This window comes from Typopeltis vanoorti, chromosome 17 (assembly GCF_054136105.1).
Source record: "Typopeltis vanoorti isolate ZY-2024b chromosome 17, IOZ_Tvanoo_1.0, whole genome shotgun sequence".
NCBI lineage: Eukaryota > Metazoa > Arthropoda > Arachnida > Uropygi > Thelyphonidae > Typopeltis > Typopeltis vanoorti.
In genome coordinates, this window is record NC_143565.1 from 55,933,614 (window position 1) to 55,948,759 (window position 15,146).

The 15,146-nt window shown below is 35.4% G+C and overlaps 1 protein-coding gene across 3 annotated transcripts in view; it reads left to right on the top strand.

The window, feature by feature from the left end:
• LOC150097409 (isoaspartyl peptidase/L-asparaginase) overlaps positions 1 to 14,091 on the top strand; it is a 126,770-nt gene extending 112,679 nt beyond the window's left edge. For all 3 annotated transcript variants that reach the window (XM_090407559.1, XM_090407560.1, XM_090407558.1), the window contains one exon: positions 13,638 to 14,091. In XM_090407559.1, the coding sequence (XP_090263685.1) occupies positions 13,638 to 13,861 (224 nt within the window). In that variant the 3' untranslated portion in view covers positions 13,862 to 14,091. The remainder of the gene's footprint in view (positions 1 to 13,637) is intronic.
• The last annotated feature ends 1,055 nt before the right edge of the window (positions 14,092 to 15,146 follow it).

Below are 15,146 nucleotides of genomic sequence, written 5' to 3' on the forward strand. Positions count from 1 at the left end.
AGTAAAACACTTGACCAAAGACTAGAGACCGCAGATATGAGAGTCTACCAGGTTGGCAGCAAAACGACCCAGAGGAAGACCAAGATATAGGTGGATTGATACAGTACAAAGTGTACTTAGACGATAGAAATATCATCATCATCATCTTCTTTATACCCTCTTTTACCTTGCGGTGTCGAGGGTCCATTGATCATCGGACCTCACTCCATTTACAGGATAAGGTGGTCAGCCTTATGCCCCGGTGTATACTATGGCCTGTAGTGTTGATATCTCAAGGCCAGTTTTCCTGCTTTGCGGGATGAAAAACCTCCAGAATAAACTGGGGAAGAAACCCTGCTGTCCACCCCCAAGACTGGCTAACTTGGCAATGGCTGAGGAAGATCCTTCATCTCCTCACGTCACCGACGGGATTCGAACCTAGGACACTCCTTCCCCAGGCATATGGTTACGAAGCACATAGCCACTAGGCTAACCGCACGGACATATATATATATATATATATATATATATATATATATATATAATGAATGTTACGGCAGTTTCACATATGGAATTTGGTTGAAGAGAGTTAGCATTTCAACTCGATTGTCAGCTATGCTTTTATCTTTCGGTTGCGCGATCTTTTGTTAATCCTGTACCGATTCTTCTCAACCATTTCTCAAGTATACTTGCATAGATCTTGCCAGGAACACTCAGCAGGGAAATACCTCTGTAATTCTCACATTCAGTTTTATTTCCCTTTTTATATATGGTTTCTATGAGAGGCTCTACTCTAATCATCAGGAATTCGTCCCTCTGTCCAGGCTTTCTGAACTATGCAGTGCAGCCACTGTAAGACTCTTATACCACTATACTTTAGCATTTCTGGTCGAATATCATCTACTCCTGCTGCCTTTCCACATTTCAATCCTTTGATGGCTTTTTTCTACTTCAAGTATGGATATGTATTCCTGACTGCATGCCTGGACAGTGTTTTTTACCACTGTGCTGTTATCACTGCTTGTTTCATTTAGCAGTTTTTCAAAGTAATTACTCCATACTTCAAGGATATCTTTTTCTCCTGTTTTCATGTCACCTTTATCATCTGTAACTCCTTTTTCAGCACTCTATCCTCCATTCCTATGCTTCTTTAACAACCTCCAGAATATTTTGCCACCTTCTTGATATTTATTTTTTATATTCTTGCCAAAGTCCTCCCATGACTTTTGTTTAGCTAGTTTTACACAGTGTTTATCATTCTTGCATTTGTCTCTATATTCTCTCAGAGCACAAGCTGGCTTATTTGACAGGAACTTTTGATATGCTTTCTTCTTTTCCTTCACTGCCTCTTTAACTTCCTGTGGCCATCAGGGAGTTCTGATTTTTTTATCCTTCCAGACAACCTCACCACATGCCTCTCTGGCACAATCAATCAATGTTTTCTTCAGAGTTTGCCACTGAATCTACAAGGTTTGATTCCTGTTCTCAAACTCTTTCATTTTTTTTTCAATAATCTTTGTGTATTTTAGTCTACAGTTCACATCTGAGAGCTGCTCAACTTTTATTTGCTTTAAAACTTTCTTACATGTTATTCTTTTCTATATGAAATTTAATTTTATCCTGCTAATTACTAAATAGTGATCACTACCAATTTCAAATCCTCTGTACACTCTGGTGTCCTGCAGCAGGGAGAAAACATCACTATCAACAGTAACATAGTCAGTGAGACTTTTCTTATTCCTAGCCTCTTCTCTCCATGTGAATTTGTGCACATTTTTATGTTGGAACATGGTGTTAGTAATAACCAGTCCATGTCCTGAGCAGAAATCCAACAGATATTTGCCATTATTATAAGCTTTGCTCTTTTCTCCAAATTTTCCCAAAATATTTTTGTATGTCTGACAATCATTTCCTACTCTGCTATTTAGATCCCCAACAAGGATCAATTTTTTCTTTTTCATTGTGTCAGTTGCTTTTTCTAAAGCCTCAAAAGTTCCTCCACTTCTAAGTTAGTAGAACCTTTTGTGGGACCGTAGGCACAAATAAGTCTCATTGTCCAGTTCCCCATTCTCGTATTTGCCCACATTACTCTACTTGAGACTGACTGCCATTCAAGAAGATTAGTCTCGTATTTTGTGTTGAATACTACGGCTGCCCCTTCTTTTCCTTGATTGTCATTGCCTGAATATAACATTTTGTATTTATTGCTCAATAAGATCTCACCAGTTTTGGTCTTTTTTGTTTTAGTCACCCCTATTATATCGATCTGGTACTTATCTAATTCCTCAGCTAGCTCCATTTCTTTGCCATTCTGGCTTCTTACGTTGATAGTACCAATCTTTAACTCTGGTGGTGTTGAGTTGGGGTTTGTTTTCAGATTTTTCTCATTGTTTTCTCCAGGGAACGGGCGAACAGCAAAAAGTCAGCTACTGGAAGAAATCTGAAAATCTGAATCTGAAAACTTCCTTATTGTCCTTTTTAAAAATTAATATTAGAAGTGAATTGTTCTAATTTTTTGGAATTTTTCTCAGTTTTAGGTATTTATTAGAGAGTTTAGTCAGCTGTTTGGTGACAGGGCTTCCGCCCAGTTTTAACAAGCCTACCATAATTCTATCTTCTCCTGGGGGCCTTTCCATTCTTCATTTCCCGCAGTGCCATTTCCACTTCACCTTGTAAGATCTCAGGGGCATCATGTTCTTCCTCACTCGAGTTATCCATAGATGATTCTTGTATGTCTAGGTCTTTGTCTTTATAGACTGCAGTATAAAATTCCTGGATTCTTTTGATTATTGCATCTCTATTTTTTATAAGTTCACCAATATTTCCTCTTACAGCACCTATTTCCTTTGTTCCAACTGATAATGTTTGTCTTAGGATCTTCTTATTACTATTGTTTCCTATTGTTTCTTTAATTTTCCTAGTATTATACGATCTAATTTCACGTTTCATCCTTTTACGTATAGTTTTACAAATTTCCGCATATTCTATTTTATTGCTGTCATTCAAATCTCTTCTTTTCTTCATCAGATCTAAGGTTTCCTGTCTTAGTTTTTCCTCTCGTTGGTGCCTTTTTACACCTCCTATTTCTAGTGCACAATTCAAGATAGATTTTGTTAAGATTTCATTAGCATCATCGATGGTAGTAGCTGTGTTTAACTTTTTTTTTAGTTCATTTTCTATAACAGCTTTTATTGTGGTAGAGGTTTTGTAGATTCACTAAATTGGACTTTTTTCTTATGAGCTTATTAATTTCCTATTTTTTGTTGATCCATACTTTTGCCCTTACTAGTCTGTGGTCACTTCCTGTATTAAATCTATTAAGCACTGCAGTATTATTTATTATATATCTTCTGTTGGAGAGGATGAAGTCTATTTTATTGAAAGTTTGTCCATTTGGGCTTCTCCAAGTTCATTTCTGGTTGATTTTCTTCTTGAAAATTTCCGGAAAATTTATTCAAGAAGAATATGCATTGCTTTAAACAATTATAGTCCATCACTTGTCTTCTCTTCTGGATAGATGTCCAGCCTATTTCCATAGCCACTCTTTTATCCAAGCTCATTTGCTCCAATTCATGTAACAAAGTTCTGTGCAGTACCCTGTCAAATGTTTTAGCAAAATCTAGCAGTATCATTGTATAAGCAATCTCTTTATCCAACTCTGATGTTAGGTTATTATAAAAAGTGAGTAAATCTCTGAGGCATGACCTACCCTTCACAAAACCATGCTGTCTCACATAAAGTATCTGATTTTTATACCCGTTCCAGAATCTTGCTTTTAACCAACTTCTCCAATATCTTGACCACCATGCCTGAGATGCTGATCACTCAATAATTTGCTACTTCTGTCTTGGAGTCCTCCTTTATGCAAGAGAATTATTTGACCTCTTTCCATTCTCTTGGGACTCTCCCAGAGTTGATACTCAAACAATATGGTCATAGGTGCTGAAAGTATCCCAGCCCCATCTAATCCATAGCTGTTGTGAAGATCCTGCAGGATCTTCACATAACCCTTATTAGCCATTTCTCTATCTAACTTTACATCATCAGCAAATAACTAAATATTTCCCCTCATATCATTATCTCATATTATTAATTTACAAGTTAAATAGCAGTGGCCTGAGTACAGAGCCCTGTGGTACACCGATAGTCACACACCCTCTCCTCCATAAACTACTCTCTGATGTATATCCACTCCTTCTATTGAAATATATTTCCATACCAACATGTTAATATATTTCTGGAAAATTTATTCAAATGAAATATGTATTGCTTTAAACAATTGTGGTCCATCACCTGTCTTCTCCTCTGGATAGATGTCCAGCCCATTTCCACAGCCACCCTTTTATCCAAGCCCATTTGCTCATTTGCTCTAATTCACGTAACAAACTTCTGTGCAGTACCCTGTCAAATGTTTTTGCAAAATCTAGCAGTATCATTGTATAAGCACTCCGTTTATCCAATTCTGATGTTAGGTTATTATAAAAAGTGAGCATACCTACCTATCACAAAACCATGCTGCCTCACATAAAGTATCTGATTTTTATACCCGTTTCAGAATCTTGCTTTTAACCAACTTTTCCAATATCTTGACCACCATGCCTGAAATAAGGTGCTGATCACTCAATAATTTGCTACTTCTGTCTTGGAGTCCTCCTTTATGCAAGAGAATCATTTTGACCTCTTTCCATTCTCTTGGGACTCACCGAGAGTTGATACTCAAACAATATGGTCATAGGTGCTGAAAGTATCCCAGCCACATCTAATCCCATAGCTGTATTCGTATCAAGGCTCTGTAAGACAGTGCACACCTCTGCTTCAATATCAGCCAGTCACATTTGTTACTGCAATATATCCACCTGGATGTTAAACCTTTGCTAAATATGTATTCATTCAAGTCCCACACATTAGATATATTTCCATACCAACATGCTAATATATTTCGGGAAAATTTATTCAAGTGAAATAGGTGTTGGTTTAAACAATTATTTCTAAAAATATATTTTATAATGTATATCGGAGTGTGAAATATTGATATGAAATTGGCAATAATTGATGTGATTTAGAGCGTATGCTTACTATTATTAACAGCATAGCAATTCCAAAACTAGTTTCTCTACTACGAGGAGAATATTGAAAGCATGGCTCAAGAAAATACTGACAAAAGGTATGAATAATATATTTTAGCGAAGTTATTTACCTCTGAACAGAAGCACATGTTAACTGCTATATCGGCAAACATTTTAATGAAGAACCCGTATGACAGAATCAATCCGTATGACGTCACGAGCGTCAGTTACTCTAGCAACGGGGAAGAAACTAGAATATAATAGGTCGAAGCAGATAGCGTAGAAAGGAATGGTGAGAAATTCAAAGTGAAGGAATAAAAATAATAGAAATATAAGATCTGATAATGTTGGAGTCTTGACAAGTAACAGACTGATTTGGAGGAAAATTGTAGAGAGGAAGTTAGTAATGATATAATTTTTTCATGTAGTACTATCATATCCTGTACACCCCTTGTGGGCACATGGCAGGAATTTGATGATTAATCTCCTATCCACAGTTTTCTTCCAAACTAGTCTATTATTGGTAAGCTTGCCTATATTTGTCATATCTAACATTTCATTCTTCTAAGTCAGTTTTAACTGAACCAGCCCACCTAGACTCTGGTCTTCCTCTGGGTCTCTTTCCTGCCATCTTGGCATTAGACACCTGTTTTGCTAACGTTTCCTCACCCATTCTTGAATTCTAATAATGTCAAGTTTCTTTCTAATATCTTCATTTCTAATATAATTCTGCCATTGATTCACTCTCCTAATTTTTCTCAGGATCTTTATATCTGTGATCTCTAGTCTTTGATCAAGTTCTTTATTTCTAACCCAATTCTCAGATCCAACTTAAAACAAGTTTGAAAACGGTCTTGTATACTGCTAGTTTGGTGTTTTGGCTAATTTCTCTCTCTTATTCCATATAAATTTATTCAGCTGGCTACCCACCATACCAGCTTTGCTTATTTTGTTGTCTATTTCCAGATTTAACCTGCCATTTCTAAAAACTGTGCATAAAAAGCTGAAATATTTTACTTGTTCTATAGGATCTCCATTCAGAGTGCAGCTGAAGTCTATGCTCCTGCCTTTTTTCATAGTTTTGGTCTTTTTATTGCTGATTTTCATCCAAAATTTGTAATAGCTGTTGTTCAATTTAGTTAGAGAATCCTGGAGACTTGCTCTAGATGTGTTTAGTACAACATCATCTGCGTAATGCAAAGAGCTAAGTTTGACATCTCCAATTCTAATATCAGGCCCGATGCCACTTTCTTTCATAATGCGATCCATATAAATGATGAACAAGAGTGTAGATAATGTGCATCCTTGTTTTACCCATGATTTTACATCAAACCATCTTCCTTTATTTCCTTCAATTCTAACTGCTGACTGACAACTTAAATATAAACTGTGGATTGCTCTGTATAATGTACCATTCACCCCATATAATTGTAGTGTTTTGAAAAACTTTTCTCTGGGCTCCTTATCGGATGCCTTTTCAAGATCTACAAAACTTAAGTACGGATCCTTGTCATATTTCCATGATTTCTCAACTATTGTCTTAAAGTGAAAATCTGATCTTATTTGGCCTGATGGCCTGAACCCTGTTTGTTGTTCTCCAAGTTTCTCTTCCACAATATTTCTCAACCTCTTTTCAAGTAGCTTGCATAAATCTTACCTGAAACACTCAGTAGAGAAATTCCTCTGTAGTTCTCACATTCAGCTTTATTCCTTTTTTTTATAGATGGGTGCTATGAGAGCTCTATTCCAATCATTGGGAATTTGACTTTCTATCCAGGCCCTCTGAATTATGCAGTGGAGCCACTGCAAAATTGTCTACTCCTGCTGCCTTTCCACAATTCAAGTTTTTGATGACTTTTTCTACCCGAAGTATTGATATGTACTCGTGTTTGCATTCCTCTTGAAAATTTTCTACTACGGTTCTGTCACTGCTTGGTTCATTTAACAGTCTTTCAAAGTAATTTCTCCAGACATCCTTATTTTCGGTTTTCGTGTCACCTTTATCATCTTTGATTCATTTTACAGTATTCCTTCTTCAATAGCCTCCAGAACATTTTGCCACCTTCCTGATATTTATTTTCCATACTCTTATCAAAGTCTTCCCATGACTTTTGTTTAGCTACTTTTACACATAGCTTAGCTCACTAACAATTTTCTCTGTATTCCTTTAGGGTATCTGTTGACTTGTTTGCTAGAAACTTTTGGTATGCTTTCTTCTTTTCCTGGATTGCTTTTTAACTTCTTGCATCCATCATGATTTTCTCATTTTTCTATCCTTGCATACAACTTCACCACATACCTCTCTAGCCAAATCAATCAATGTTTTCTTCAGAGTTTGCCATTGAGACTCCAAGGTTTGGTTCTTGTTTTCAAACTGCTGCAAATTTTCTTCGATAATGTTTGCATAGCTAAGTCTACAATTTACCTTTAAAAGCTGCTCAACTTTAATTCTTTTTATGAGATTTAATCAGATTCCTCAAATACTGTTCTTTTTCAGTGTGATATCCATTTTTATCCTGCTTAGTATTAAGTAATGGTCATTTACAATTTCAAATCCTTTATACACTCCTGTATCCTGAACCAGCTTTATGATATCACTATCAACGATTATGTAGTCAATGAGACTTTCTTATTTCTTGTGTCTTCTCACCATGTGAACTTGTGCACATCTTTACATTGAAACATGGTGTTAATAATGACTAGTGCAGACCTGAGCAGAAGTCCAGCAAATACCTACCATTATTATTAGCTTTACCCTTTTCTCCAAATTTTCTGAAAATGTTCCTGTATGCCTGGTGAGATTCATTTCCTACTCTGCTGTTCAGGTCTCCAACAAGGACCACTTTTTCCATTTTCTTTATTTCAGCTGCCTGTTCTAATAACTCAAAAAAACTCCTCCACTTCTTCCTTAGAAGAACCTTTGGTACCATAAGCACAAATAAGTTTCATTGTCCATTTCCCCATTTTGAAGTTTGCCCACATAACTACTTGAAACTGTTTACAATCAAGAAGTTTATCTTGATGTTCAGTGTTGAATGCTGTTGCTACTCCTTCCTTTCCTTAATCATTATTGTCTGAAACTAGGATGCTTGTTATTCAGTAAGATCCTGCCTTTTTGTCTCAGTCAATTGAAGGAGAATTTGTTGAGGAACCCATGATAATGAAAAATGAAGTGATGTCAGCAATGGAACAACTGCCAAAAGGAAAAACCCCTGGAGCTGATGGTGTGTCAGTGGGATTATTGAGAGCAGCTGGGGGGGGGGGGGGGATGAAGTAGTGAATATATTGACTGAAATTTGTCAACAGGTTTGGGAGAAAATATACAGGCCTAGAGATTGGAAAACATCAGTATTCATTCCAATCCCAAAAAAATCAAATGCCAGAGATTGTAAGAATTATAGAACCATTGCTTTAATTTCACATGTAAAGTTATGCTGAAAATGATCTAACAAAGATTGGAGCCATATGTGAATAGAGAAATGTCACAAGAACAGGTAGGCTTTAAGAGAGGTAGAGGAACTAAAGACCAAATAGCAAACATGAGATGGATTATGGAAAGAACAAGAGAATTTCAGAAGGAAGTATTCATCTGTTTTATTGATTATAAGAAAGCTTTTGATTATGTGGATCACAACAGACTGGATTGTAATGATATCAGTGGGAATACCTGAGCATTTAATTCTCTTGATAAGAGAGCTGTATGACAACAAAGAAGCTTCAGTAAAAACAGTCTTTGGAGAAATGGTATTCAAGTGGAAAAAAAGGGGTGCGGCAGGGTTGTATATACTGTCGCTCTACCCTTTTTAATATTTATAGTGAATATGTTATGAGAATGGCTGATTTAGACAAAGATCCAGCTGGAATTAAGATTGGTGGCAGAAAAATAATTTAAGATATGCAAATGATACAATCCTTATAGCAGAGAAACTAATGAAGATCCGCAGTGGTTGATTCTATTGGTTAAGATTGAAAGTTACAAAGGCAAAACAAAACTGATGGCTTCTGGCAATTTAAATGAATTTATAATAGAGAGAGATATGTGAATGTTAAACCTGACAAAAATTATGAAAGTAGAGGTGTGAGTAGCCACGAAAGTTAGAATTGTCAAAGCAATGGTATTTCCACTAGTGATGTATGGATGTGAAAGCTGGATTATTAAGAAGAAAGATAGAAAGTGAATTGATTCATTTGAATTATAGGTGTAGAGAAGACTATTAAGAATCTTATAGATGCATGAATGATCAATAAGAAGGTTTTGGAAAATATAAAGACAGAATGCTCCTTGGAGGTGATGATCGCTAAACAGAGCTGATATACTTTGGACATATTATGCAAACTGATGAATCATTGGAAAAGGCAGCTATGTTGGAGAAGAGTGAGGGAATGAGAAGAAGAGGAAGACCACAAAAGAGTTGGATGGACAACATAAAAGAACTTACGAACTTGAACTTACAATTACAAAAGAAAGAAAGGACAAGAGGCCGAGTGGGATGGAGAGCATTTGTTCACAAAATCAAGAGTCAAAAACGACTGGATGGCACATAACAACAACAACAATGCCAGTTATATCCATGTGGTACTTTTCCAGTTCTTCTGATGTTGAGTTTATTCTTCTTCTTCTTCTAAATGTTGAATTGGAGCTCTTGTTCCAGTAGCTGACTTTTCACTGTTCGCCCTGGTTCCCTGATGAAAACAGTGGGGGCCTTGTTTAACCAGGCGACGTCCCAGCTAGTATGAAATCTCATGTTGTACCATCATATGCATTTGTGGTTTAAGCCAATAAAAGGTACAGTTTGGTCGGTTAAGTCCCAAATTGCCAGCCCATCCTTGTTCATTCAGCACCAGTTAGATGCCTACTAACAGGGTGTACCATGTGAAGGTGAGGATTGAACGTTAGGTCAGAAGTCCCAGTCGGTTCTCTGCATTCCTGAAAGGCAATGTGGAGTCTCCTCCCAGTTATTTGGCTTTGATCCTTAGTGATCCCAAAGCGCAGTTCATTTTCATTCATATGCAGAAGAAAAGTGTTTACAGATGTGATTTCAGATAGAAAAAGGTTGTCAGCAAACTGCCGATGTGTATTATATTGTATATAGGGTCAAGTAGCCATTAGTTTAGACAAAATAATATATTATTTGTGAACAGTAAATATATTATTGGACTTTATTTATCTATGAAAATTCATCGCTATGCTGATGAAATTATTTTGTGGAGTCACTTTTTAGCTATTTGTGTTTAAGTTTTAGATATAAAAATATTTCTGTTTTTTTTTCTTTTTAATGTAATGTGTACAGTTAGTGGTGAGAATTTTTAAATGTCATCCAAAAGAAGTTGACAGCATGCTAACTTATCTCTGTGAGTGAGTTTTCTGTTGGACTTTCTTCAGAGGACAAACTGCAAAATTGAAAAACTGTGGACTGTGAGAATGGATGAAAAAAGTGAGGATTGCAGTATTTGTGTGTGCATGTAAATATGTGATGGTAGAGCAAAACATTTGAATAAGAAAACAGTATTTCAGGGAGTGAATAAACAAACAGAAATGGAAAATGGTGGTATGTATATAGGTATGTTGGAAGAACAACTTAAATGAGAAATAGTGAGAATAAAGAGTGAACTGAAGAATGGATTTTATCCTGTGTGAAGAATTGAAACTGGCTGATTTGAAAAGTGATTGGCTGATGTGAAAATAGGAGATTGAAATCAGTATCAAAGGATGATGAAGTGGCCATAATCATCTTTTGATATCCTCCCTTCACAGGATAAAACTGGGTATTTGCAGAAGTGATTGGCTAATATCAAAATTAGAGAGGGAATCAGCATGGGGAAGGGAGAGGGTGGTATCAAAGGATGACCCATGAGCTTGTGCAGATTGTTATAGATGTTATGGATAAAAGAATGCACAAGATGTGTTTTTTCCAGGCACACTTCAGATGGCTAATCACCACTAACTCTGACAACTATTTGTCAGAGTTAGTGCTGATTTTGGTACAAATGACTTAAAAGGCAAGAAAAAAGGGATTTAAGATTTGGTTGGTGAAGAATAATAGCAGAGTTGTAAAGTGGCTAGGTGTGTATGACAATAGTGAGGTGAGGAGAGAGAGAGAGCAAAGATTATGAATGGTATGATAGCTGAGTTGTGTGAGAAAAAATATGCAGTTTGGGAGTGTGTGGAGTAAATTTGAAAGGAATTTGGTAATGGTCTAAGAGAGATTGAGCTGTATTTGGATTGGTTAAGTGTTGGATATTTGGAGCGAGTGCTGTTAGGTGTGAGTGAAACTGAAGATCATGGGGAAGCATATTGTGGAAAGTAGATACATGGGTGAAAGAGTCATTATGTCAGGAAAAATCAAAATTTATATAAGAGCAAGAAAGAGGTGAAACAAAAGTGAAGAGAGACAGTTTAGGTGGGATGGCTTCAAACAGTGGATCAGTCATCTCTGAAAAAGTATGGAAATATAAAATGAGAAGGAAAAGTTGCTCAAATTGTGAACTGGCAAGGAAGTACAAAAAAAATAATGTTTTATATATATATATATAGTATTGTAATTAGCAGTGAATTCTTCAAAACAGCATCCATACATCAATGTAAGTTGGTGGTACATGTAAAAAATGCCAGCTCAGACATAGTTTTCTTATGGACTTCATGTGGATTGATTTGTATATTAATGCAAAGAGTATCAGAAATAAGAGTTCATAGGTTGTGGCATTGATAGGTTTGCTATGTCCACAGATTATTGGCATATGTAAAACTGCATTAACCATGATGATAATCATGTAGGGGGGATAAAAATGTGGGTGGAGAAGGAAGGGAAATAATAATTATGAAAGAGGAATTTGCTACTTCGAGGCTGTTTATGTGATATTGAAATAAATAGATTGTTATAGGCCAGTGAAGCTTAACACATTAAGAAGCAAGTTGTATATGGGTACATATCTAATAAGATCTGGTTATATTGAACATAATAATTGCTGAATGTTTAGATGTATTGGTGGTATAAGTATGAACAGGGTGATTCTAATGGAGGAGGGACACTGATTATGGATAGGAAAAAAAAGAGAAAACAGCATATGAAAGCAAAGAATTTTCTATATGATAATTACCTTAGGCAGTATGTGATGGATACAATATAAGGTTTAAGTTTTGGATTTGGCAAACTAGTCTCACAGAATGTAGTTTTGAATGAAGTGTTAACCCTGCCACCATTAGTGAGAGAGTGGCCATGTGGTACTAACTTAGGAAGTAGCCGAGTAGGAAAGATTAAAATTAACAAAATGTGTCTGTACAAAATATGATGCTAAGCCATATTTTTCCAGTTATAGATCAGTCTGAATGACAGAAATTGTGGGTAAGTATTGGAGAAATTAGTTAAGAATAGAATACAGAATTGGAGTTCATAGATATAGAATTCTCTAACCGTAGCATTTGTCAGCAATGGGGGTGTCTCGATTTAATAATCTCTTTGCATTTCATGACAAAGTGAACTAGCTTGCTGGATGAAGGAAACTGGTTTATTTATTTATTATTTTACAAAAAAAAAAAAAAAAAAAAAAAAAAAAAAAAAAAAAAAAAACGTTCGACAGATTTGCTGCATGTCAAGTTGGTGTACAATTTTAACATGTAGCAAGAGAGGTAAGAATGGATAATAGATTTCATATGAAAGATTGTTTGTCTGAAAAATATCAACAAGTTGTATATGGGGAGAAACATTCCAGAAATTGAAGAACCAATAGTATGCCACAAACTTAGGATTCCATAGCTCAGTCATCACCAGTGATTATTGATGATGGTAGTGAAGACCTGGGCTTGAATCCCTTCAGGATGTGAACAACCTTTATAAGCACTTTTCAGTTGAAAGTAGTTATCCACTCTCATACAGAGGCAGGTGTTTTATTCTGCAAAACAGGCAAACTAGCCAGAGTATCCATGCAATTAACAGACATAATATGGACTCATAATCTTAGCTGTTTCAACCACCATTCCAAAGAGCAACAACCATAGATCTCTGTTTATTGTGTTTGTCATTGATATTTCATATGGACTGACTGAAGACATTCAGTTGTTTATTGATATTGCGAAGGAATGTGAAGTCATTTAGGAAGATTGAACTTTTGATTTAGACAGTTGAGTTGCCATTTTAATGTTAATAAGTCCAAGGTGCTGCCCTTTACAGCTGTGTACTGTGTTGGTAGAACTGTGCTCCAGGAGATAAATGAGATTCAGAATCTGGTGGAGTAAAAGGAGACTGAAGTTTGAATAGGTAACATTGTGAAGTCTACACTGCAATTGTAACTATGATTAAGTAAACATGTGCACTATGATAGATATGTCGCTAGTTGAAAGAGACCAGTGAAATGTCTGTTGAATACATGGAAGTTTCTTATTAATTCTTATTTCATACTTAAAAATGTCCTTGTCCTAAAATAGGATATATTTTCATTTATGATTTCTTCATAAATGAAATCCATTGCATTATGATGTTGCCTTTTCTGGAATAATAGAGACATTGCTGATTTTTGGTTGCAACACTGTATTTCTCAGATTGTTTTTTATATTTTAAGATAAACATTGTTTTAACAAGAATTATGTTTTAATAGGTATGACAACTCAAGATGCAGTTGTAGGAGGACTAGAGTATATGAAAAACAGGGTTCAAGGCCATGGAGGAGCAATAGCTGTATCAGCAGGGGGTGACATTGGAATTCATTTTACCACTGAACAGATGGCTTGGGCTTATAGAAAAGGAAGTTTCCTTCACTTTGGCTTGCGGCCACATGAAGATCTAACAGAAGATGTATTACAGATTGATGATTCTCCTTAATGATGGCAGTGTTCTAGTTATATTATATTGCCGACGTGATGACAGTGCTGGCTGCTTTGTTGTTAGATTTTCCTAACATGGCATCTGTTTCATAAATGGTACAAGAACCTGTGATGTAGCAAAATTATTTGCATTTAGCCTGCTTCAGAGTTGATACTTTTGCAGAAACAGCTCTTTTATAAGCTTTTTCACATTTCAAATCAATAAAATTCAACAGAGTTGGTTATGTTTTTGCGTTGATATGCTATCATTGTAAATTATCTTTAATACATATTTCTTAGTTTGAGAAATACAAATGAAAGCATAATTGTCTGTTTCTTAAGATGAAATCTTATATGTTCACATCAGCTGTCTTTGAAGATTCTTATATGAATAATGCAAATAGATACTGAAGCAATTATTTCCCATGAGCATTATTATAATAGCGACAGAAACTTAAAGATATGTATATTGACCATGCATTTTAACATAAGATCATTACATTTGAAATTGTTTCATGCTGGATGCTTCTCATTGCATTGCAGTTGATTACCTTGATAATTTAATGTTAGTTTGTGAGTTATTTTCTTGGCTAGAAGAAATCTGATCTGTTATGTGTGAACAAAAAAATAAGCATAAAACCACTTAACATATCTCTGCCTAAGTTAGTAATTGATTTTTCAGTTGACTATGGTTAGATTTCTGTTCTCATTCACCAGCATGAAATGATTTCAGAGGTAAATATGCATGAATCTCTCTCTCTCTCTCTCATTTACCCTTATACATAGTGATCTTAAAAGGGATCAATTTTACCAATTATGAAACAGTCAAAAATGGGCAGAGTACAGTAAGTTACATGATTTTCAATCACTTTCATAATCTGTCTTATATGGGATGGCAGGATTTTTCCCTCTCACAGAAACACACTCATTTAACAGATATATATACACTTAATTCGGTCTTAGTTGCTATGTATCCCTGAACAACAACAGTCTAATCACCTTGACTAGATCAACAGGTGAGAATAATTGGATGCTAAAACAGGAAGGAAAGGAGATAAGAATTAGGGTGTAATTAATGAATGTTATGGATCTATTAATAGTTAATTATTAAGTTTTCAGTTTTGGTCATATTAAAAACAAGTACTACTGTGCTTTATTTTTATATCAACTTAACCAGTCTTATTACAGAGTTCCTGTGTATAAAGCATTAAAAGAATCATGCAGATAAATATAGTTTTCTTTTTATTAATTTATAAAACCTGTTGATGAATGCTAACATAACTACAAAATAATTAGAGAAAAAT